This window comes from Cervus elaphus, chromosome 24 (assembly GCF_910594005.1).
Source record: "Cervus elaphus chromosome 24, mCerEla1.1, whole genome shotgun sequence".
Lineage (NCBI taxonomy): Eukaryota > Metazoa > Chordata > Mammalia > Artiodactyla > Cervidae > Cervus > Cervus elaphus.
The window spans coordinates 33,399,937-33,427,267 of NC_057838.1; the positions used below are offsets into that span (position 1 = coordinate 33,399,937).

At 39.5% G+C, this 27,331-nt stretch overlaps 1 protein-coding gene across 1 annotated transcript in view; it reads right to left on the bottom strand.

The window, feature by feature from the left end:
• The window catches only part of ARL8B (ADP ribosylation factor like GTPase 8B), a 53,444-nt gene extending 26,420 nt beyond the window's left edge, over positions 1–27,024 (bottom strand). The window contains exon 1 of the mRNA XM_043885891.1: positions 26,678–27,024. Coding sequence (XP_043741826.1) covers positions 26,678–26,800 — 123 coding nt within the window. The 5' untranslated portion in view covers positions 26,801–27,024. The remainder of the gene's footprint in view (positions 1–26,677) is intronic.
• Positions 27,025–27,331: the final 307 nt, after the last annotated feature.

A 27,331-nucleotide genomic window follows, 5' to 3' on the forward strand; every position in this document is an offset into this window, starting at 1 on the left:
TTCACTATACATCTGTAAAATACACTTGTATCTTTACATTAAAAAAAGATTATCCTACATAATCTTCACATGTGGGATCAAGCAGATTCTAAAGTCAGAAGCGTGAGGGTAGCGGGGAATTAGCATCAGTTCAGTTCACTTCAGTCGCACCCAACTCTTTGCAACCCCATGGACTGCACCACACAAAGGTTCCCTGTCCATCACCAATTCTGGAGCTTGCTAAACTCATATCCATCAAGTCAGTGATGCCGTCCAACCATCTCATCCTCTGTTGTCCCCTTCTCCTTCTGCCTTCAATCCTCCCCAGTAGCAGGGTCTTTGACAATGAGTCAGCTCTTGGCCTCAGGTGGCCAAAGTATTGGAGCTTCAGCTTCAGCATCAGTCCTTCCAATGAATATTCAGGATTGATTTCCTTTAGGATTGACTGGTTTGATCTCCCTGCTGTCCAAGGGACTCTCAAGCATCTTCTCCAACACCACAACTCAAAAGCATCAGTTCTCTGATGCTCAGCTTTCTTTATGGTCCAACTCTCACATCCATACATGACTACTGAAAAAACTATAGCTTTGACTAGATGAACCTTTGTCGGCAAAGTAATGTCTCTGTTTTTTAATATGCTGTCTAGGTTGGTCATAGCTTTTCTTCCAAGAAGCAAGTGTCTTTTAATTTCATGGCTGCAGTCACCATCTGAGGTGATTTTGGAGCCCAAGAAACTAAAGTCTGTCACTGTTTCCATTGTTTACCCATCTATTTGCCATGAAGTGATGGGACCAGATGACATGATCTTCGTTTTTTTTGAAGCCAGCTTTTTCACTCTCCTGTTTCATTTTCAAGAGGCTCTTCAGTTCCTCTTTGCTTTCTGCCATAAGGGTGATGTCATCTGCTTATCTGAGGTTATTGATATTTCTCCTGGAAATCTTGATTCCAGCCTGTGCTTCATCAAATCCAGCATTTCACATGATGTACTCTGCATATAAGTTACATAAGCAGGGTGACAATATACAGCTTGATGTACTCATTTCCCAATTTGGAAGCAGTCTGTTGTTCCATGTTCAGTTCTAACTGTTGCTTCTTGACCTGCATAAAGATGTCTCAGAGACAGGTAAGGTAGTCTGGTACTTCCATCTCTTGAAGAATTTTCCACAGTTTGCTGTGATCCACATAGTCAAAGGCTTTGGCGTAGTCAGTGAAGCAGAAGTAGATGTTTTTTTTTGGAACTCTCTTGCTTTTTTTATGATCCAACAGATGTTGGGAATTTGATCTCTAGTTCCTCTGCCTTTTCTAAATCCAGCTTGAACATTTGGAAGTTCTCAGTTCACGTACTATTGAAACCGAGCTTGGAGAATTCTGAGCATTATTTTGCTAGTGTGTGAGATGAGTGCAACTGTGTGGCAGTTTGAGCATTCTTTGGGTTTGGAATGAAAACTGACCTTTTCCAATCCTGTGGCCACTGCTGAATTTTCCAAATTTGCTGGCATATTGAGTGCAGCAGTTTCACAGCATCATCTTTCAGGATTTGAAATAGCTCAGCTGCAATTCCACATTTCAGGCCTTCATACTATCATACTGGTTAAGTCTCTAGACAATTTACCTACTGTTTTCATTTTTACCTTCCTTTTTAACAAATACCTTTTCATTAAGAAAGTGACAAGAAAAAAGAAATAGAAGGAATCCAAATTGGAAAGTAAAATTGTCACTGTTTCATATAACATGATACTATATATAAAACAATCCTAGACACCACCAAAAAACTCATCAAGAATTCAGTACAGGTGAAAGATACAAAGTTAATATACAGATATCTATTGCGTTTTTACACACTAACAATGAACTCTCAGAAAGAGAAAGCAAAAAAAAAAAAAAATCCCATTTACAACTGCATCAAAAAGAATAAAATATCTAGGAATAAGTCTGCCTAAGGAGGTAAAAGACCTTTACTCAGAAAACTATTAGACACTGGTTAAAGAAATGGAATATTTGCTGTCCACCTAAAACTATGACAACAGTGTTAACTGTCTACACCCCAATACAAAATAAAAAGCTTAGTTAAATAAAAAAACTGAAGATGACACAAGATGGAAGATGACATACCGTGGTCGTGAATTGGAAGAGTAAATGTTAGAATAACTATACTACCCAAGATTATCTACATATTCAATGCAATCTCTATCAAAATACCAATGACATTTTTCACAGAATTAGAACAAGTAATTCTAAAATCTATATGAAAACACAAAAGACCCCAAGGAGCCAAAACAATATTGAAATGAAGAACAAAGCTTGAGATGTCACACTACCTGATTTCAAGCTACTCCACAAAGCTACAGCAACCAAAACACTATGGTGCTGGCACAAAAATCAATGGACAGAACAGAGAGCCCAGAGATGAACCCACACTTGAAACTTACCAAGTTTATGATTACTCTCTCTATCCAAAACCTTATTCCCTTTCATGTAACCTCTGACCTCAATCCTATGCTAACTGAACACTAATCAACCAGAGTTGGATGACTAAAACTGCTATTGTTGATAACATCATCAATGTCCTAAAACTACTACTACACATATCATCACTAACATATAAACTCAGATTGTTCTCCAGGCAAAATGAGCTAACAGGCCCCCAAGCCATGGACCATTTGACCAAATAGTCATAAACCAGACTCCCAAATCTACAATTAAGAAATGTCACAGAAATGTCACATGACAATGATTAATCCCAGCCTCTTTGTTCTTCCTCCTTTAGAAATCTGAAAATAAAACCTAACAACACTGAGTGGAGTGGATCTGAGGCCTGCCTCCTACTCCCTTGCGTGGCATCCTGTAACTCTGCTGCGAACTACCACTGTCAAGAGTTTGACTTTCTGCACCGTGGGTACATGTGCCCTAAGCAAATAAGTAATTTCCTATATTTAAAAGTTTCTCTCCCTCTTTTGGTGAAGAATTGGGTATTTAGGCAACTAAAATGAGAGGCTTATCTTCCACTGTATGCCCTTCTATGTGTGCACATAGAGCCTGTTTCAAAAAAAGAAAAGTATAAAAACAAAAATTTTTCCTTCAAATCCTGAAATAGACTTCCATGATTAAACTTAAAAGGAAGATTCCTAGAACCAACCAAAAGCTACAAAATCAATGAGTTACGTATGTAACAAGAGTCCCTAGTCTTAAGCAAAACACTGGTGGAAATCACAACAAATATGCAATCCACAAATGGTAAAATGAATTTTGAACTCTTTAAAACAAAATAAGAAAGACAAGTCTTTATTGATCTATTGAAGATCTATTACAGTAAGCCAGAATCAAAAGAATAAAAAAAAAGAGTATTTTGAATGTAATTAAAAAGGCCCATCACAGAAAAGTAAAGCCAGGTAACTGATTAACAATCTTTTGAGAATAGTTTAAGTTACCCCAGTGGCTGTAGATTGACTGTAAGAAGTTTTGCTTGTTTTCTCAGGTAATGGATGTTTATGCTAGTCTTCTGGTTATGCCTGTGACTCTGGAGAGAATCATACTGGGTTATTACCCTGGTCTTACCACTTGCCTAGCTGTAGGTCCTTCTTGCATGTTCCTTACCTTTGCAATGTCCCTCTTTCTCCCAATGTAAAATGAAGATAACAAGTCTCTATCTCAAGTTAAATAAATTAAAATATATACACCATTTAGAACAATGCCCGCTTCAGGCATTGGTTACAGGTACAATGGAAGCGTTGAATATTTGCTACCATCAACAAACATCACACAGGGTCCATGAAATGTGATGTTAGAAAGTAGTTCACAGTGTTCTGGTTAAGTTTAGGTAAACAGGCTCCACCCTGGCTCTTTGACTGAATGTAACTAAAAACCAAGGCCTGAATACACGCAGCAGCTAACTGGGAACTCTGAAAGGAAGCGTAGCAGATAGATCAGACAAGGAAATCAGAACTCAAAACACAAGCAATCTGACGCTATTCCTAGCTGCTTTTTCCCTCCCTCTCAATCTCCCAGAGCCTGGACCAAAGGCAGCCCCATTGCCAGAAAAGTGTACCAAGCATGAACAGAAAAAGCTCAAGGAGGAGGCTTCTGATTTTGGTATGAGGACTGTGTATGGGTGCTTGTGCGTGCGTGTGTGTTCCTGGGGGAGAGGGTGGATAACAGGACAGAGAAAGTGGAAATCCTCTGGGTTTTTTCCTTTCTTCTGCCATAGTCCCCAGACAAGTCAAGTCTGGAAGCCATGAGCACCTAAGAGCAGCTATGCCCAGGCAAGTACCTTGAGAGAAGGGAATCTTCTCTAACCAAAGGAAATGTGGTCCAAATAGTACTTGGGAGTGGGATGGACAGGGAGGTGGTGGGAGAAATAGAAGGAGAAATCCCTGTTGCGGTTTTTGAGCAGGGTCTTCATTCTCTCTTCTACCACTTAGTCCTTGAGAACAGATTCAGCTGAGGGAAGGGCATAACAAGGCATAGAGACTGAACCCATCCATCCCCCTCCAACTTTCTGACAGCAGGGGATAGGGAGTGGGAGGGGGTGGGGATGGGGATGGGGGTAGAGTCAGAGAGTATCAGAGATTCATAAAGGAAAGGACTAGGTAAATGGACCCCATAAAGTTGTATACAAACTCCTGAGCTCATCCGCAAACTGTGATATGTGAATCTAACCCTGAACAACTTATCAAAGGCCTTGAGAACTAAACTATGAGGTAGACCACTAGCCAGATTTCCAGCTAACCCCTCAGCAGTGTACAGGCAGGAATGATCCCAAAAGTGCTACTGCAAACTGCACTGACGTGAGAACCAAAGCCCACAGAAGAAGGCAAATCAGAGCCTGTGGCCTGAATCTAACTGGGTCAACTGCCTGCTAAAACAAAACAACAAAAAACATTCTCCAAAGAAGTTTTTAAAAACCCAGAGTCTCATTTCTAAGTATCCAGAGTAAGTAAATATGTGAAGAATTAAGAAAAATTTCAACAAGCAAGGGAAAAAGACAATGAACAGATGCCAACATCAAGATGACCAACATATTGGAAATAACAATAGCTATCATAACCATACTCCAAGAAGGGTACATACTCTTGAAATGAACGGAATAGAAAGTTTCAACAGGTAAACAAAAGCCATAAAATAGAACCAAATGGAAATCTTAGAAATGAAAAATACAATAACCAAAATTTTAAAAAACTACCTCACTGGATGGGCTAATAGAAGAATGGAGGTAAAAAGAGAAAAAACTCAAGGAATTTGAAGATAGAACAAGAGAAATTGGCTGAACTAACAAAAGACTGGGGGAGAGGGGAGTCAACAGAGTCTCAAGGATCTTTAAAATAATATAAAAATCTCTAACATTCATGTCACTCAAATCCCAGGATAAGAGAAAAAGAATGGTACCACACAAGATTTCAAATAGCCAAAATCATCTTGAGAAAAAAGAACAAAGCTAGAGGCTTCATGCTTCCTGATTCCTAACTCTGTTACAAACCTGCAGTAATCAAAACAGAATGGTATGCACATAAAAAACAAAGATCAATGGAACAGAATACAGAACTCAGAGATAAACCCATGCATGGTCAAGACGAATTTACAACAAAGGAGCTAAGGATATACAATAAAAAAGACAGTCACTCCAGCATCAATGGCACTGGGAAAACTGGACAACCATAAAACCAGATAGTGGTCCAGTCTCACTGACCAAAGAACGAAAGTGGACCACCATCTTACACCATACTGAAAACATTAATTCAAAGTGGATTAAGGACTTTAACGTAAGACCTAAAACTGTAGGGCTCCTGGAAGACACAAGCAGTAAGCTCCCTGACAGGTCTTGCTGACATTTTTTTAAAATTTAACACGAAAAGCAACAAATGCAAAAATAAACAAGTGTGAACTGTATCAAACTAAAAAGCCTTTGCAAAGCAAAAGAAACCATCAACAAATGAAAAAGCAATGTAGCAAACAGGAGAAAATATGTACATATCATATAACTGGTAAGGGGTAATAGTCAAAATGTAAGAATTCATACAACTCAACAGCTAGCAAAAAAGCAACTGGTTAAAAAACAGACAGAAGATCTGAAGACATTGTTCCAAAGACATACAGATAGCCAATAGGCAGATGAAGAAGTGCTCAGTATCATTAATCATCAAGGAAATGCAAATCAAAATTACAATTAAAAAAATCACCACACTTGTTAGAATGGCTATTATCAAAAAGACAACAAATAACAAGTGTTGGCAAGGATCTGGAGAAAAGGAACCTCTTGCTTTGGTGGTAATGTAAATTGGCACTATTGGCCACTTTGAAAAATGATATGGAGGTCCCTCAAAAAATTAAAAACAGAACTACCATATGACCCATTAGTTCCACTTCTGGGTACTTACCTGAAGAAAATGAAGACTTTAACTCAAGAAGATACATGCATCCCCATGTTCAGTGCAGCATTATTTACAAAAGCCAAGATATGGAAACAACCTAAGTATCAGTGACAAATGAAAAGATCTTTAAAATGTGATAGACAGTTACATACACGTGTGCTGCGCACACACACACACAAACAATGGAACATTATTCAGTCTTTAAAAAGAATGAGACCCTGCCATTTGGAACAACACAGGTGGACCTCAAGAGTAATGCTAAGTGAAAAAAGTCAGACACAGACAAATACTAAATGATCTCACTTATATGTGGAATCTAAAAACAAAACAGCAAAAAATATAAGCTTATAGATACAGAAAACAGACAAGTGGTTGCCAGAAATGGGTGAAAGGGTCAAAAGTTACAAAATTCCAATTATAAAATAAGTAAGTCATAGGGATATAATGTACAGCATGGTGACAAAAGTTAATAGTATTGTATTAAATATTTGAAAGTTGCCCAGAGTAAATTTTCAAAGTTCTCATCACAAGAAAAAAAGTTTCTTGGCAACTATGAAAGGTGATAGAGGTTAACTACACTTATTGTGGTTATCATTTTGCAAGGCATATGAATATTTAATCATTTTGCTTCAGATCACACAACTAACCATTGTATGCCAACTACACAATAAAGAAAAAGAGAAGAATGGCTGACAATGTTCAAAATCTGGTGAAAAAACAAACTTAGAGATTCAAGAAGTGCAACCAACCCAAAACAGGGTAAGCTCGAAGAAATCCATACCCAGATACATCATAACTGAACTGCTGAAATCGGACTGAAAAATCTTGAAAGTAGCCCCAGAGAGAAATGATGAAAATAGCAATTAGAACATTTATGTGTAACAATTGGAATGATTACGAATTTCTCATCACAAGTAATAAAAGTCTATTCAAAAGTGCTGTAGGAGGGGGGAGAACTATCAACCTAGAACTGTATATTAAGTGAAAATGTCCTTCAGGAATGAAGATAATAACGACATTCTCAAAGAAAGGAAAACAAAAAGAATTCCTGCACCTGGCAGACATGCTCTAAAAGAAATACTGAAGGAAATTCTTCAGCTATAAAAGAAACTAACAGAGGAAACCTAGAGTTTAGTAATTAAAAGAAAGCAACAGAAATAGTAATATTTGGATAAATGTAATAAACTATTCACTTTCTCTTTACTATAAAATATTTGATAGTTGAAAGAAAAAATTATAACATTGGTATGATTCTCAACGTATATAGATACGATATGACACATATACAGGGAAGAAAGTAAACAGATCTATATGGTCGTTAAGTGTCTACTTTCCACATGAAATGATAATTTTAAGTAAATTAGGTAAAGTATATGTATGTTAATCCCAAGGATAACCACTAAAGGGGCTATACAAAGATAACAGTCAAAACCTCAATAAATTAAAATTCTAAAAAAGTCCAAATGAACAGAAAACAGGGAAGAGGAAAAAGAATAAAAAACAGAGACAAATAAACAAAATGGTAGAACTAAATTCAAGCATACCAATAATGACAGTAAAAGTAGTCTAAACACACTAACTAAACAACAGATTGTCAGATATTTATTTTTTAAGAAGATTCGACCATACGCTATCTTCAAGAAATCCACTTCAAATAAAATGACAAAGGTAGGTTAAAAGAAAAAGGACAGAAAGAGTTTCACCATGCAACCATTAACCAGAAGAAAGCTGGAGTAAATATATTAATATCAAACAAAACAGACTTCAGAGCAAGAAAAATTACCAAGGATAAACAGGAACACTAAGTAATGATAAAAGAATCAACCCACCAAGAGCATATAACATCCCCCCATGTGTATGCACCTAACAAAGCTTCAAAATACATAAATTTAAAACCTTATATGCACGACAGAAAAAGAGACACAGATATACAGAACAGACTTTTGGACTCTATGGGAGAAGGCGAGGGTGAGATGATCTGAGAGAACAGCATCGAAACATGTATATTATCAAGCATGAAACAGATCACCAGCCCAGGTTGGATGCATGAGACAAGTGCTCGGGGCCGGTGCACTGGGATGACCCAGAGGGATGGGATGGGGAGGGAGGCGGGAGGGGGGATCGGGATGGGGACCACATGTAAATCCATGGCTGATTCATGTCAATGTATGGCAAAAGCCACTACAATAGTGTAAAGTAATTAGCCTCCAACTAATAAAAATAAATGAAAAAAAAAAATAAAACTAATGAAAGTAATGGAGAAATAAACCCACAATCATAGTGACTTTGGAATTACTCTCAAGTTAACTGAGAAAACAAACAGCAAGAAAACCAGCAAGGATGCAGTTAAATAACCGACAACAAACGAGGTGTGACTGACGTTTACAGAATACTCAAAAAGAGCACAATACACATTCTTTTTAAGTAAACATATAACATTCAAGATAAACCAAATACTGGCCATCAAACGACACTGGGGAAATGTTAAAAGGTTCAAGTCATAGAAGCTATGTTCTCTGACTACAATAGAATTAAACTAGAAATAATTCATACAAAAGTATCAGGAAATAACCAAATATAGACTATGGGGCAAGGAGGAAGTCTCAAGGAAAATTACAAAATATTTTAAACTAACTAAAAAACATATCCAAATTTGTAGGATGCAGCTAAAGCAATGCTTAGAAGGAAGACTCAAATGTTTATATACTTCTCTAATAAGAAGAGTCTCAAATTAGCAATGTGAGAAATTTAAAAAAAGAACAAATCTGTACAACACGATGACTACAGTTAACACTGCTGGACGGTGTATTTGAAGGCTGCTAAGAGAGTAAAAGCCTAAGAGTTAATCATCACAAGAAAAAAACAGCTTTCCCTCTTTTTTTTGTATCTAACTGAGATGATGGGTATTAACTAAACTTGTGATAATCATTTCACAATATATGAAAGTTAAGCCATTATGCTGTATACCTGAAATATACCCAGTGCTTACGTCAATTCTGTCTCAATGAAATCAGGAAGGCAGGGCGGGAGAGAAAAAAACACCCAAAACAAGGAGAAGGAAACAGTAAGAGCAGTAGTTAATAACACTGATCGGAAAATCCTCTGACGCAAATTAAAGGAACCAAGGGCTGATTCTCTGAAGATAAATAAAACTGATGAACAACTGACCAAAGGAAAAAAGAGGAGATAAAAATTACAAACATCAACAATGGAGATATTACTAAACTCAGTAGATAGTAGATAGTTAAGGGATAATAAGGAAATACTATGAACTCTATGCACACAAATTCAACAACTCCAGTGAAATGGACCAATTCCTTAAAAGTCACCATCTACCAAAACTTACCCAGGAAGAAAACCTTTTTACCAGTCCTCTACTTACTAAAGAGGGCTTCCCTGGTGGCTCAGTGGTAAAGAAGTCGCCTGCAAATGCAGGAGACACGGGGTTCAATCTCTGGGTAGGGACGATCCCCTGGAGAAGGCAATGGCAACTCACTCCAGTATCCTTGCCTGGAGAATTCTGACAAAAGAGCCTGGCGGGCTACAGTCCACAGGGTCGCAAAACAGTCGGACACGACTTAGTGACTAAACAACAGCAGTGATTTATTAAAGAAATAGAATTATTAATTTTAAATCTTCTTAAAAAGAAATCTCTGGACCCAGACAGTTTCACTGGGGAACTCTACCAAAACAATACCAACTCTACAAAATCTCTTCCCTAAAAATAAGAGATAGGAATATTTTCCAGCTCATTTTATAAGTCCATGATACCAAAAAATAGTTTACAACATACACAAAGGTTGATACTCTGTCCGAAAAGAAATATAAAATGTAAGACAGGAACAAGAAGGAAGAGGAATGGCTCACCAGTATGATATGCTCAATGGTCTACATGTCAAAACTGTCAGTTCTGTTGAACCAAATGCTGGTGGAGGGGGGCGGGGAGCGGGAGCATGCCAAGCCCCTTGGCTTCTGGTGGTAACATCTCTGAAATTAATTCTAATTTTCAAAATACAGCAAATCACAGTTCCACATATAGAGCTGCTTCTCTGAGAGTGTCTTTTCTCTTCTGACTGTACCCATGCTTCAGTTTTAAGCAGTGTTAAAATCTGTTCCAACATTCACTACATAGAGAATTAAAGACAAGATTAATCTGTGTTGGAAATGATCCATGAGGTTTAGTTCCTGAGGCACCATGAGAGCATTATTTTTAAAACTGCACAAAAAATAAATAAATAAATAAAACTGCCACACACACATGGTCCCCAAAGTGAAGAAAACAACTAATCACGCCCTGTATAGGAAGACGATGCCGTGACCACCGCCACCTCTGACAGAACATGACTGGGAAGGCCACTGGGGGCCCCACGAGCTGGGTCGCAAACCGCCCTAATTTCTCTCAGACAAAACACCCGTGAGGAATTGAACTGACTCATTCAGAACCCCCAGGTCCAGTAATATCCATTAACTACTTTTGCTTCCTGTTCATCTCCATTTCTTTAAGGGAAGTTATATGGGTGTTGTTCTGAGCCATGTAACTGTTGACAACATTTAACACAATTTTCTGAGTCTGCCTCATTCTATTTCTAGGGAAACAAATTTCACTGTTCACTGAAACTGTAATAACCATTAGCAGCTTTTTAGATCTGCAATTAAACAAATGCCAATTATTGAGAAAGTACCAAGAAATTGTCTCCTAGTTTACAATTTAACCCATGACTCTTACTGCTACTTGGAACCCTTAAATGTTAGAATGAAAAATTCTCTAAATATAACCAAGGATTACAGCATATCATGACAGATGACAGCACATGCATGATCTCTTATCAGTTTCCTTTTCCATCTGGAAGTATAAATGAAGCTACTGAAATCCTGCTCCACAGGTTTTTATTTCAAAAAACGGGCAAGACTCCTTTATCTTTTATTCTTCACAGCAGTAGTGGAGGCAAGAAAATGTTTCTAAACACAATTGTGATGTCAGACTCTGAGAAAAGAAACTGTGAGACCTATCCTTAGGATACATTAAAACATGGATTTAAATTCACTAGCCCTTTTTGCCTACTTGTAAAATTTTCCAGCCTGTGGATTTACAACCTTATCTCACCTGCTGATAACATGGGGATTGCTTTGTCTTCCCCCACTGTAGAATGTTTAGCAGCACTGTTTACCTTTTAAAAAATTAAAGTCAGTAATTCAGCCTCAATGTTTTAAACTAGAGTGTATCGATTCTTTTAGCTATCTGTTTATCTGCGTTATCAGTAGAGACATCTCTGATTCAACGTTTATCAGTCTGGCAGTATAGTGGCATGGCTGCACAAACGCCTGGTCTGAAGACATTCTCTCTCACTGGTCATTCTTCACCCTCTGGCTCTCGGGGTCCCCAGAGAAACATTACACACTGTGAAGTTATTCCGCTAGCCCGGTCAGTATTATCAGGATTGCTTCGTCCTGAAATGCAGCTCTTAGACGGCGGCCAGCCATGAAACACTGAGTCACTGCACGCTGCTCAGGCCCACCTGCAGCGCCTTCTGGACGCTGACATCACGGTTTACTCGGTAGCCGTCCACAGCCCCGCTTACTGCCATCCCGCGGGGAGTGCGGCAGGGAGCCGCAAGTGCAGAGAGGGACTGAAGTAACGAGACTATTCTCCAGTTATATGTGTCTACTGCATCAAGAAATCATTAGTTATTAGCTAGGATACATGCTGTTGGCTTACCCTATTAATAACAATAAAAATAACAATAGTGGCACAACATCTTTCATTTTACAGCAAAGGAAATCGGAAGTCAAGGTCTCAAAATCACATACTCAGCTAAAGAGGGGCAAAACTGGCATCTGAACCCAGATCTAAATTTCAAAGCCATAATGTTACTCTCTATCCCAGTATAATACTTCGAGTGCGGCAACTACACTCCAGTTAAAACAAAAGTACTTTGGGCATTTGAAGGTTATTTGATAGACAAGGGTCATTATTTGTACAGAAGCTTGAAACCAGTGTTAGGGTGTTCAATAACAGCAATAACAAAATACACACTTAGTGGTCAACTGAGAGGTTGTAAACATCAATAGATACTATGTTAGTAATCTACTAGCATGTGCAATAAAATAGCGACTTAGAGCAATCAGAAGCTCTTCCACCAAGCCAAAATTAGTGACCACAAAGTTACAAACAGGAAGACAAACCAAACAAACTAGCAAATTTTTCAAAGGGTTACTCCAAACATCCTAGCACATCTATAGTGGATTATGGCAAAGGATAGTCTGTTATTTTCTCTCTCACAATAATGGAAAACTGACATCAACATTCAGAAACTGGTCCTCTGAGGCCACTACACCTCTACCCTAAAGCTCAGGAGTCACTGAAACAGGATCCCTACTCAGGGCTCAGGTAAGGAGTGAGGGGTTTCCATTTCACCTACCATTTAACTGGAGCACATGCCCCTGTCCGAATCCCCAAATGTCACATCAACCACAGTGATAATTACCAACCGTGGGGCACTCTATGCCAGGGACCGCGCTGATTATCTTACCTCATACCATGAGTGTACAGAATACCTAGGGTCACTCCCAAATTGCCAATGAGCTAACTGAAGCTCTGAGGGGGTCACAGAACTTGGGCAGAGCAAGAATTCAAATTTAGGCAGGTCTGATCCAACATATTTAAACATGACCCAACACTGCTTCACTCTGTTAAGTCAATAATTATGAAGTACCTACTGAGTCAGGCCCAGAGCTACACAGAGGGGCCAAAATAATAATAAAAAGGAAGCTTACAGTCTGCAAAGAGGAACAGATAACGGGCACAAAGACAGTTCTGAACAAAGTACTCTGAGAACAGAGCGAGAAACAATTACCCCCCCGGGAGAAGAGCTGGGGCAAGCACTCACAAACGTGGGCCCTAAGCAACACATAAGACAGAGTCATCTAAGGGAAAGGAACGCTGGGAGATAAAGACTGTATTGTAGTCCAACAAAGAAAGGTGCAGGCCAAAAAAGAACGGGTGTCTCATTCTCCTTCATTACCAGAGTCTAACATGTACTCCAAAGGCCTGATGCCTCCATCCTTCCCCCACATCCACGTTGCTGATTTTCACTGGCAAATTTAAGACCCCTTCCGAAGTCTCACAAAAGCACAACACAACACTAAGACTTAGAAATGCTCTTAGGAACAATAAAACAGGGACCAGTAAAGCAGACTTAAAGCATACAGCAACAAACAGCCAAAGCAAGCTAAAACTGCAAATGGACCACCACAAGATCCATGAAATTTCCAAACTAGTCTCAGCTGCAGGACTTGGAAGAGCAGTACTTATCAGGCGGCAAAGCAAGCCCAAAGGATTTGTCTGGAAACATGGATTCATCACAGCGCACCGTTTTTATGGAACAGAACATTCAACCTGAGAGCTGAATCCCAGCTCTACCTAAAACCTGTGTTATTACACCTTTCTTTACCCTACATAATTAATATCCACTCAACAAATGAGCCAAAAAAAAAGTACAGCACCTTGTGTGTGAAAGCACTTCTTAAGTTTCCTTAACTAAATAAATGAAATGAAAAGATTTTTATTGAATGCACTGTGTAATGGAGATAAAGGAAAAGGATGATAAAGAGTAGGATGTTTAGGAACATTCTTCATGTTAACTACCGTTGAGAACAACATGGTGGTGTTGGCACAGCCATTTCCTGTCTTGTTTTATGGTAATGTCCACATGTTCCAAAATGAACTGGTGTCTGCGAACACTGCGAGCACCATAAATCCACGACAGACCACACCAAGTGAGTTTCTAAGTAGACATCAAACAGCCTGAGACATGAGGACTGAGGATTACATTCTGTCTTTGCAACTACATAGTAAAATAACAGAGAAAAAACAATATTCTGAGCCTAATATTATCCACAAGCATACCTGACACCTAAAAAAAAAATCCCAACTTAAATCACAAAAGATCAGATACCCTTTATATGTTTGTTGTTGTTGAGTTGCTCGGTCATGTCCAACTCTTTGCAACCCCATGGACTGCAGCACACCAGGCTTCCCTCTCCTTCACCATCACCCAGAGCTTGCTCAAACTCATGTCCGTTGAATTAGAGATGCCATCGAACCATTGCATTCACAGTCATCCTCTTCTCTTTCTGCCTTCAACCTTTCCCAGCATCAGGGTCTTTTCCAATGAGTTGGCTTTTCACATCAGGTGGCCAAAGTATTGGAGCTTCAGTTTCAGCATCAGTCCTTCTAATATATATTCGGGCTTCCCTGGTGGCTCAGAGGGTAAAGTATCTGCCCGCAATGCGGGAGGCCTGGGTTCGATCCCTGGGTCGGGAAGATCCCCTGGAGAAGGACATGGCAACCCACTCCAGTATTCCTGCCTGGAGAATCCCATGGACAGAGGAGCCTGGTGGGTTATATATATAGTCCATGGGGTCACAGAGAGTCGGACACGATATATTCAGAGTTGATCTCCTTTAGGATGGACTGGTTGGATCTCCTTGCAGTCCAAAGGACTCTCAAGAGTCTTCTCCAACACCACAGTTCAAAAGCACCAATTCTTCAACGTTCAGCCTTCTTTATGGTTCAAATCTCACATCCACTTCTCTGGTGGCTCAGACGGTAAAAGCGTCTGCCTGCAATGCGGGAGACTCGGGTTCAATCCCTGGGTTGGGAAGATCCCCTGACGAAGGAAAGGGCAACCCACTCCAGTACTCTTGTCTGGAAAATTCCACGGATAGAGGAACCTGGTAGACTACAGTCCATGGGGTCGCAAAGAGTCAGACACAACTGAGAGACTTCACTTCCACTTCTCCCTTTCTCACATCCACACATGACTACTGGAAAAGGCACAGCTTTGACTAGACAAAGCTTTGTCAGCAAAGTGATGTCTCTGCTTTTTAATATGCTGTCTAGGTTGGTCATAGCTTTTCTTCCAAGGAGCAAGCATCTTTTAATTTCATAGCTGCAGTCACCATCTGCAGTGATTTGGGAGCCCAAAAAAATAAAGTCTGTCACTGTTTCCACTGTTTCCCCATCTATTTGCCATGAAGAGACGGGACCGGATGCCGTGATCTTAGTTTTTTGAATGTTGAGTTTTAAACCAGCTTCATCACTTTCCTCTTTCACCTTCAAGAGTCTCTTTAGTTCCTCTTCACTTTCTGCCACAAGGGCGGTGTCATCTGCATATCTGAGGTTAGTGATACTTCTCCTGGCAATCTTGATTCCAGCTTGTGCTTCATCCAGCCTGGCATGCTGAAAGCACACAAATAACACATACCGACTTTTCTCTCCAGAAGAAAGACACTAAACCAGATATGTTCCAGGGATAGAAATATCCCCTTCAAATTAAGCAGCAAAAGCTTCCAAGACTATAAAAGAGTCTGAGTCACTGAATTCAGCTGTCTAAAGGACCTGTTATGGACAGCCTGCATTCTGGGCACAGATTAACGTCCCTAAGCACCAAAAATAAGTCAAGATAGTCCAACCGCAATTCAAAGAAGTGGAGATACCCTGCTTGGTCCTTGTGTACAAAATATTGACAAGACATGGAATGAAATTTCAATTTTCAGTTTTAGTTCCACTGTACTTAAACATGGCACTAATTCCCAAACTTCATTCCCTTTGTATCATTAATTATATAATACATTTTATACTCAACGCATCCCTTTCTCTTCACCATACCCTCTCTTCTCTACCCCATATGGGCTACTTGTTCATCACACAATCACATTTCCCACCATTCACTTAAATCCTTAAAAAGGTCTTTGACTACGAATTTCCCCTTGCTCGACCCATCTGATTCAACTGCTTAACTGTACTCACTCCACTTTCACAATAATGCTCACTACTTTCCCTGACTCCCTATCCCCATTTCATTATCTCTCATCTAGATCCTTGTAATAAGCTGATAACTTTTTGATGGTCTCTACACTGCCACTAAGTTAATCCCTTGGAAACGCAGTTCTTCATTCCCTTGAACAAAAATCTTCAATGCCTCCCCATGCCTACAGATTCAAATTTAGTCAAGGCTTTTTGTGAACTAGTTCAGCCTATTTTTCCAGTCTTTTGTTTCTTTCCTTCATGAAGGCAGACTACAGTCCTATGGGGTCGCAAAGAATCAGACACAACTGAGCATACACTCACACAGGTTACAATTAATCTGACAAAAGTTTTTGCCCTCAGATATGTCTCTGCTTCTCCTTCGTTTCTCCTACTGTTCCTTCAGGGCACCGGAAGCTCCAGAAGGAAAGTGAACGTGTCTGTTTTGTTCTTCATTATACACATGCTGCTTAGAACAATGCCTCAAATAACTACTGAATGAATGAAAACTACTCTAATCTAAGCTTAGCTCGACAGCCATTCTCAGCATGGTCCCACCAAAAGCCAGCAAACTGCCTTTCTAGAACTCCTCTGATGTCTTCCATGAGGGTAGGGAGATTTCCAGAGTATTATGAGAAAATTTTAAGACAGTTAATATTTCTAAACTATACAGGACTACTACGAGGCACATATTCTACTATAAATAACCTTGTCTGGTACATTTATAAATCATCTCCTACCACAATACCTTGCACACAGTTTGAGTGTAACAGAACAGACACACTAGTTTACTGTTAAATTCATTCATTCACTCAACATTTAGAAAGCTTATTATGTGCCAGGCACTGTACTTAGCATTGGGATGCAGCATTGAAAAAAGGAAAAAGCCCCTATGGAACTTATATTCAGAAAACAGATGAAGACAAAAAGCAAGATAACTTCTGATGGTGGTGTAAGTGTGGTGAAAATTATGATGGAGGTAATATGATCAATCCTGACTGGGGAAGATGTCCATCCTTGGATTGAGACGGGAAGAGATCAAGAGTTCTGTTTTGAACTAACTGAACTTGAGTCACCTTTCACCATGACAGAAGGTAAATCAAACAGACTAAACTACACGAGACCACTCAGTCTGTATAGCATGATCCCATCACTGTTGTCAAGAAAGCATGTACTGGGCATTACGCTAAGTGAAATAAGTCACACAGAGGAAGACACAGATACAGCGTCTAAAACAAACAGCAAAACAAGCCAAACTTGTAGGCACAGAACAGATGGGATTGGGAACAGACGAAAGGAGATCAAAAGATACAAACTTCCAATTACAAAATACACAGTAAGCCATGAGGTGCCATGTACAGAAATGTGACAATAGTTAAGAATACTGTACTGTATATTTGCAGTTGCTGAGAGTTAATCATCACAAGAAAAAAAACTGTAACGATGTAAGGCTAGTGATGTGAACTGGATTTGCTGTGGTAATTATTCCACAATATGTACACAGAATCATTGTTACACACCGAAAATTCATGTTACATGTCAACTATGTCAATTTTTTAAAGTATATATTTGTACATACAAAGGGATGGGGGAAATTGTGATGGATATCCGGCTTAATATTAACAGTAATTAAACCTTAATGGTATTATTATTATTATTATTTCCTATTTGTATCAGCACTATTTAAACAATATGGATTTGGGGTATTTTTTTAAAACCACAAACATTCTAAGGTTTCTTGGTTTTTCAAGTTTTTGATTGGAGATCAATTGTTTTACAATGTTGAATTGGTTTCTGTTGTATAACAATGTGAATCAGCTATAAGTACACATAAATCCCCTCCTTCTTGAATCTCCCTCCCACCCCTCCCCATTGTTTTAAGGTTTTTAATTCAGCCACTGAATAAACAAACAAGATCAAAATAAGGAAACCAACAGCTAGTGGAGTGAAACAGGTAGATTTGGGAAGAGGCAAAAAAGTGAATTTCCTCCACTCAATTTCCTTCTATTCAGAAATGACCAAATCTATACATTTGCTAAACCATTCTCCAGACAAAATGACCTTTCAAGAAAAACATAAAGAAAAAGTAGGCCTAGCGATGAGTGTCTAAACCAGACCTTAAGGCACATTGAGAGAGGAAACTGCCAAAAGCCCTTTCTGGCCCAGTCTGCATGCAGTCTACACAGCCCACTTCTCATCTAGGGGAACAGGCCAACACAGATACAGAACTGTCTGTTGGGACTTGCAAATTTACAGCTGTCAACGGTGATTTAAACCCACCTGACCCTTAAATCCTGGCTTAAAAATTAAAACAAACACATGCAAGAAACAATACTATGGTCTTGTCCAAAATTAAAATAGTCTTCTGTGCATACACTTGCACAGGACACCTATATCCTAGAGGGCAGGTACGACTCAACAGGGCCACTCGCTTCTTCCTGTTAGGGTCCATCTACCTTTCTACCTTTTACATCTCAATTTTTCTTTTGGGAAGAGGCTGAGATCTTATAATTATCTTATATTGGAGCCTTATGCTTTTATTTTATTCTCGGGTTTCTGAGTAAAAGGTCCAATTCCAGATATAAGAAAACACCACTGCACTCTCAAATAATAAGGTTCTCGGTGCTTATTCACTCTTTACAAGCATCAAAATTGAAGAAGAGAAGTTAAATGAGTTGGCCACAGTCCTGCTATCAGTCAGTGGTAGCACAAACAGAAGAACAACTCATATTTCCAATTTCCAGTTTAAACTGTTGTCACAACAAAAACTGCAATTACATACACACACACACACATATACACACACAGAATTATACAAGTAGGTCCATCAAAAATTACTAGCCTATTCAGGAGGCTGAAACATTTTCCTACCAGCCCACTTCAGCTATCAAAAATATTCATCATGATAAAATATAACATGTTCAAGATTTTTCAAACAATTAAACAAAACAAAAGCCTACTTCCTAAACAAAAGCTACAGTTAAATACAATCAAGAGAAATCTAACCAGTAATTTAACCTAAAGCTGACGATTACACCCAACGTTCCTCCGACACACACACGGCAGTCCCGTCTCTTTAGCTACATCTATTGAGTGCTCTCAATGCACAAGGTCAGCGCTTCACAAACACTCATTTAATTCTGAAAGCCACTCCAGGTGGCAGTTCTTTGACTATCTACTTTTTACAGAGAAGGAAAAAATGAAACACAGATGCTAACAAAAGTGATGTAGAGCTAAGTCAGTATTCAAATCCAAATCTGTCAAGACTCCAGAACTCTCATTCCTGACTATGCTACACTTCACACACTGAAATATGCATATGGGTTCATAAAGACATTTGTTCTTAATTTTGTATTTTAAATGCAATATTTGTCCACTGGTAAATACATTTGAGTACCTAGCATGTGCCGGGCACTGTTTAAGGCACTTTTATACTTGAGAGAACAAATAAAGAGAATTTCCAAGGGGATCACATTATATAAACAGTAACCTAGCAGCTAAAACATGCCTTATTCTGATCACTGTTCAAAGTGTTTTACAAGTATTAACCCACAGTAACTCTAAGAAATAACTATTCCCATTTTACAAATAAAGAAGCAGATACTGAATGGTTGAATAGCTTACCAAAAATAACACAAGAGTCAGGATGTGAACCTAGATCGTCTGGCTTTCAACTCCTAACCTCTTTGCCATTTTGACTCAAGTAGCCACTTAATTTAAACGTACTCTAAATAAACTCAACTATACCACATTCATATGCCAACAAATTTAGGCTCAAAATATATTCTTATAGTAATACTATTCTGGCAGATGCTTAACTAATTCCCATCAAGTAAATTGGTACAAAGGACATTTTTAGAATCAGCTTGCCAATCATCATTCAATTTTTCCTTTTTAACAACAAATACTTTTCTAACCCCAGTCTAGGAGAAAAGGCCTCAACTTTCAAGATAGGTATCACTACTTAAGATACCTGAATCCTAAAATTATTTTGCCAGTTATTACAATTTTTTAAAATTACGGTGTTTGTGACGATCATTTCTAAATGAACCCTAAAGCTTTATTACTATTTTAATTTTTTTAAGTTCCTGTCAGGATATGAAATAAGAATGTTACTCTATTAGATAAAACTGGGCAAACTATGAAATCAGATCCAAATAGCAGATCCAATGTCTAATTTAAGAAACAGTGTAACCTCAAAAAAAAAAATAGCACAATATATAAGACCTGTGGTTTTGACTTTGAAGAAAGAAATGAACTCAAATTACTCCATTACAGATTTCAATTTTGATTTGTCCCATCTCAGAAAAACTAAAATCCTTAAATTGTCATTTGTCAGCAAACAGGTTAATACTTTTCCCTTTGTTTTTTACATACAAGAGCTCAAAAGACATGAATCAACTTTTACAAGTATAAATGATACTCAAGTTATACGTTTAAAAATTTCATATACTATAGTTTCAAAAACTGATCTACCTAGCAAACTTCTCTAGACTCTGGTTTAGAAAAAAATATTTCTAACACCCCTCCCTTCCAAAAGCAGCATCCCACTATAACAGGTCAAGATTAGGTAAGGACTGCATAGAAATACATCATAATTCTGGAATACAAACTCCTAATGCAATCCACCAGTAAGTTTAAAACTAGTGTGATAGCTAAAGGGGATGAGCTGTATTTTTATGGGTTGCCTAAAAGTTCAATTAAAAAAGAAAATTGAAAAAGGAATTATGTTTTCTACAGCCTTAGTCTTAGCAGTTGCTGAAGCATAAATGGTACTTCTTAAAATGTTAAAACAGAGCAATTATCTGATAGGATAGTTTAAAAATACTGCTGGTTAACTTTACAACAAAACTAAGTATGCCCTAAAAATACCATAGGACAGAGTGCTTAAATGAAGTCCAAGTTTACATAGTATATAAAATCTGTCCAGAAGACCTTCTAAGTAGGAGTGCATACTTTCTGGAAAACAATTTTGGCCATTTGACATGAAATATGTTCATGCCCTTGATTCAGTGATGCCAACTCTGGAACCCATCTCCAGGAAATACAGATCAAATTGATGTACAACAGCAAAATCTTGGAAACCACTCAAATGTCCAATAATGAGGAAATGATCAAACACGTTATGGTATGTGCACAAGATACGCTGTAACAGGACAAATTGTGAAGGCATTAACGATGGTTTTAGAACAGAAGAATGTGTACATGATAATTAAAACAAACCAGGATACAAACATTATAAATAGTATCTCAAACTTAAAAAAAAAAAGTGTCTGGATATATAATTTTTTTTTTAAGATGAAAAGGAAATACTTTGATATGCTGACAGTAGTTAACCGTAGATGGTGGGGATAACAAGTGGTTTCTATGTTATAGTATTCTTTCCAAATTTCTACTAATGACTTTGCGATAGTTTGATAATTAGAAAAAAATCTTCTAAAAATAGTAAGTAGCTATTTTTTTATAGTACAATGAATTTTGTATTCATGTTCAGTGGCATTCTTTATCTTAAAAGAAACTTAACATTTGAGAAACTTAGTAAGTGCTTTTAAGTTGTGAAATATCCTCTAAGGTAGTAATTTAAAATGCCTTAATGCACTCTTAACAGCTTCTTAACAAGAACATTTTGCTCTGGGATTCTAAGCCTGTACTGGAAAAAATAATGAGTGAGGGGAAGAGGTTAAAGAAGTTTGAAGAAAAGCTCCTTAGCAAGTTGCTTCCTGTTCCACAATTCTGAATCTCTATCTGAAGGCAACCCGGAAGGCCAACTCCTATAGTCATGGTTCAAATTTGCTAAACTTTACAGGGGAATATAAAAACTATTTTTGGCATTTTTACCCCAGAGTAATTCAATAAGAAACACTCTGATCACAGAATTATTTGTCCTTTTTGAAGACATTAAACATAGGTCAGCTTCTCTGGCGGCTGAGTGGTAAAAAATCCGCTTGCGAATGTAGAAGATGCAAATTTGATTCCTGGGTCAGGAAGATCCTCTGGAGAAGGAAATGGCAAACCTCTCCAGCATTCTTGCCTGGGAAATCCCATGGACAGAGGAGCCTGGCAGGCTACAGTCCATGGAGTTGCAGAGTCTGACAGGACTTGGCAACTAAACATTAACAACAAACATCGTTCAATAACCCAGTGACGCCTGTTAGCCAGTTATTTAAATGTCCAAACATAATAATATTCCACTGTCCCTGTGTGCCTACTTGCCCCTAATTCATGGGCAGATCATTCTTTCCCCTAATTCATGTCTTCAAATACACACACACACACACACACGGTGTATGTGTGTGTGCATGCATGTGTAGTCCTCAAATGGTAGTCAATACGCTTAAGATGCTGGATTTAAAATGCCATTCATATTCATAAGAGGAGCATGCTTACATTCAAAACAGATATTTAAGGAATTAAGATCTCCCAATTCACAGCTCTATGATTCTAATCTCAGGTAGATCTACAGAGGCAGTTAAGGAGAAAATGCACTGGCCCTGGGTTCTAATTTTATCTCTGCTACTAATTAGCCTTAGGAATTTCACTTAACCTTTCTGGATCTCTTGGCTACATCTATAAAATGAGGATAAAAGGAGACCACTTAATTTTTTTTAACAAACTTAAAAAAATTATTCTAGGTCCAAATTTCTACAATCTTTCCAAGTATCTCCTTTTCATAATTCTCAGGCGTGATAAACTTTTCCTTTGATTAACCTTTGAGCTATCAACACTTCACAAAAATGTAGAGAAGTTTTTATAATACTACTACTTTCAAAAATACACAATGTCTATAAAACTTTTGGTAAATCCTATCAAACATTTCTTCGTAACTATCCTATAACCCATCTAAGAGTCTCAGTTAATAGTAGAGGTTTCTCAACATAAATTACACATACAAGACACATGATTTATTATGCAATAACTGCCGTAATACTTAGCAATGGGCAGTATTTCATTTTCTAGCATTAATCAAAAAATTAAAAGACTTGGAGGTGTTTTTTCTTAAGGTTCAAAACAAAGAGAACACGATATATATTAAATGTCTCTACATAAAATCACATTTCATGAAGTATCACTTGGGGTTTGAAACCATAAGAATATGACTTTGAGGACTAAGACTCTGTAAGCAAACTGCCTCATTTCAAAGTAGACCAAATCCTACATGTAAGTAATTCAGCTTCACAAACTTCTACAGTAAGTTAAATAACATCTCTCAGTTTTCTTAACTTTTAAGGCAGTAAATATAGCCACATTTTAATGTGATGTTCACAAAAAGTTGATTTTTACCTAAGAAAACCAGTTTCACCTGAAGCTTTTCATATCTGGAAAAAATAAATGGTCATCTTTCTAAAGTGACACATAGTGTTCAACACGTCTGAATCTCTGAATCTATAAATCAAACATTTTATATAAAGAATAATGCAGTTGATTTTTTAAAAATAAAGCTAAATTTACTATTTCAGACATAGTGTTTCTATCTAAAACTCTGTAAATTCACTATAGATTACTAACTTTTTCCTAACCCTTGATATATAAGAACCACAGATTAGGTTAAAGCCTGTGGTTTATAAAAAAGGCATAAAATTTACTGAGGTCTCTTTTTTCCAGGCTTCCCTGGTGGCTCAGCAGTAAGGAATCCACTTGCAAACACAAGAGACGTGAGTTTAATCTCTGGGTCAGGAAGATCCCCTGGAGAAGGAGATGGCAGTTCACTCCAGTATTCTTGCTTGGGAAACCCCATTGACAGAGGAGCCTGGTGGGCGTCCATGGGGTCACAAAAGAGTCAGACAGGACTTAGTAATTGACAACTTTTTTCCAGCATCTTAAAGGCCACAGGCAATCACAGTCACAATTTTTTTCTTAATGAGAGTCTAGTCCTACATTATGGTCTCTCCTGGTGGCTCAGATGGTAAAGAAATCAGTCTGCAATGTGGGAGACCAGGGTTCGATCCCTGGGTTGGGAAGATCCCCTGGAGAAGGGAATGGCTACCACTCCAGTATTCTTGCCTGGAGAATTCCATGGAAAGAGGAACCTGGCAGGCTACAGCCCATGGGATCACAAAGAGTCAGACACAACTGAGTGACTAACACTGCATCTGCAACCCACATTACATCATTCAGAAAGAAGAGTCTAAGTGATTCCTGGGCAGTCCAGTGGTTAGGATGCAGAGCTCTCACTGCCAAGGATCAGGGTTCAATCCCTGGTCAGGGACCTAAGATCCTCCAAGCTGCACAGCTTGCCCAAAACAAAACAAAAATAAGAGTCTAACGTTAAAAAAAATAGTTCACTTTGAGTTCAACAGCTTTCCAGATGTTAACAGATCGGGGGAGAGGGAGGACACGCTGCAATTACTTGTCGTGATCTATGAATCCACTACAGCAGTCCACATTTGAATACCTACACAAATGCAAAGGAATGACCCCTGCTAATTCCCTTCTAAATATTTTTCAAAATACCGTTTCTGCATTAAATGACTGTATCCACTACAAATAATACAGCATTACCATTTATCTAGCCCCTTCTATGGGCAGGCATGATGCTGATCACTTAACATCTGTCATTTCATGCACTCACAGCAACTCTGTAAGAAACCTATTATTAACTCCTCTTAATAGACAGGAAAGGAAGAACTGAAAGAGGATACAAGGCTGCTAAGTGGCAGAGCCAGATTGCAAATCCAGGGTTGTTTGACTTCAAAGTTCATGCTTATTATGTCAAGCTAAACCGTCTACTAAAAACACAAGCATGAAAATCGAGTTTATGGTTTCAGAAGTTCCTCGAGATTTATTAAAATCTTTCTAGGTTTCCCAACCATAACTACTTCCTGTAACAAATACAATTGATTGTAGTAATAAACCTACAAAACACTGTAAGTAAGTCTTCTCAAAAAGAGAGGATTTAGGAAGAGACACCAATTCTTATCCCAAAACAGTATCAGAAAATTTACAGTTAAATGAGCTCAGCTTGTCTTTTCCACATCATATAAGACTTCAAATATGGATATTTAGCCAAAGCCTGAAGTTTTTTCTTACTAATTTTAGTGGTATTAGATATCCATTCCACTCTTCTAGTCCTGTTGAAAAGACTCAAGCCTCCGGCCCAATAACATTACAAAAGCCAAACAAGTAGGCAAGTTTTCCTTACGCTTACATGCAATATTCCTCAAAGGAAGTTTGAGGTCTGCTCATCTCTACTTCTCCTTCCTGTTGCTCTATCACTGCAAGGACTAAGAGTCACAAGTTACACAAGTTGTGTTCTCCAACAAGACAGGCGTGTTTGAATCATTCCAGTAACCAAACCAGTTGGACAGCTGGTCGCCTATAAAATAAGGATTTCACCCATCATCTCAACGGTGGAGAAACTGCTGCCATCTCTCTTTGGAGTAGCTCGAAAGTTCATCCCTGACAAGCTCAAGTCCCTATCAGCTAAGACTGAGTCACAGCAACTCCTGGGCTCTAAATGAAGACTGACGAGAATCGTTCACTCTTATTCCTTCCCCTGCCAACCAAACGAGCAAAATTTAATTATCCTCCTTCCCGCAATCACCGATGAATAAACACCACATTGTATATAGGTTCCCAGGGCAATTTCTTTCCCTCCCAGATACTCATTCCCTGGGCGTGGAATGAGCTATGTTTCTACCCAGTCGCTTCCTTTCTCTTTATGTTAAGAAAAACCATTACAGAAGACCAACACCTCTTTTCCAACTTTATGCTGACTGCAAATCTTATCCCCTAGACGACGACAATTAGCTCTAGAAATAGAGACCCCACCCACTCACCTTCTTCGCTTAATAAAAGCTGTGCACTTGTAAGTCAACTATACTTCAAATAAACAAACTAATTTAAAAAATAAAAGTAGTGCACTATTATGGGCTGGCTGGAAATGCCTGTCTTTAGCTTTACCGGCGAACGCAGCACAATCCACTCGGCCCCTCGGGGGACGGGCGAGAAAGCCAATTAACTGCCCCAAGACAAGCTGCCCCAAGAATTCAGGGATGAACCCACACTGGTCCCCTGCTTTCCTCACAATGGTGCTTTCCGTCCCGAGTGGCTAGCTGAGACAATCTCAATTATTTTAGGCTTTCTCACGGGACACACGAACTCGCCAAATCCCACCCTTCGGCAAAGTGACAAGCTGGTTAACCCCTCCGCGGCCCGCAAAGATCAAACAACGAAGGAAATTCCAGTCCCCCCAAGGGCCTTAAAAATGTGACAAGTCCAATTACATCCTTTCCAAACCCCGGCCGCGACGAGGACACGGTGCTTGGAAGAAGACGACTAAATGGAAATAACTCTTCAACTGCCGACCTCACCGATACACTTGAGCCACCAACACGCGAGAAAGTCCAGGTCCTGACGCTCGGGGAGGCGCCCAGCACAGCTGCCCCCTCCCCCGACACGCACACTCCCCAGAGCCCCGCCGCGCTGAGGGGACCTCCCCCACCACCACCAGCCCGGCCTTCGAGCAGACGCCGGGCCGGACTCGCGGGCTGCGGCGCCCCGGGAGGGCAAGCGGGAGGGCGCTCACCGCGATGACATTGACGAAGGTGGTCTTGCCCGAGTACTGCAGCCCCACGAGCGTCAGCTCCATCTCCTCCTTCCAGAAGAGCGAGCGGAACCAGTCCAGCAGGCGGGAGATGAGCGCCAGCATGATGGCGGCCGGGAGGGAGGACAGACGGACGGGCGAGCGGGCGGGCAGCGGCGGCGGCGACCTCCACACGAGCGGGCCTCGGCCCGGACCCCCCCCCCCAACGGCTCCTCTGGGCCCCGGCGCGACACAGGCGGACACTGGCGGGCGGCGGCGGCCGGAGCCAGGAAGCCGAGCGGGTCATATGACTCGCCCTACCCCCACGCTCGTCCCCGCGCCGCCGCCGGCGCCCACGGCAAGAGCGGCAAGGCCCGTCGGGCCAGGCGCGCCCGCCGCCTACAGCGCCACCTCGTGGAGCCTCTGCGCAGCACCGTGCACCAGCGTGCCGCCCTTGGGCTCGTTTCCTACTCTACTCCTTGGCTCATTCCTGTTGATTCATTCATCGTTCATTTTCTCTACGATTGTTCACTGACTGTCGGCTCTGCGCAGAAAGACTTCAAAACTCTGGGGGTTTCATCATGAAAATCCCTGTCCTATGTAACAAAAGATGGAAGCCACACGTGTTTATCAGTAGGGAAGTGATTAAACTATCAC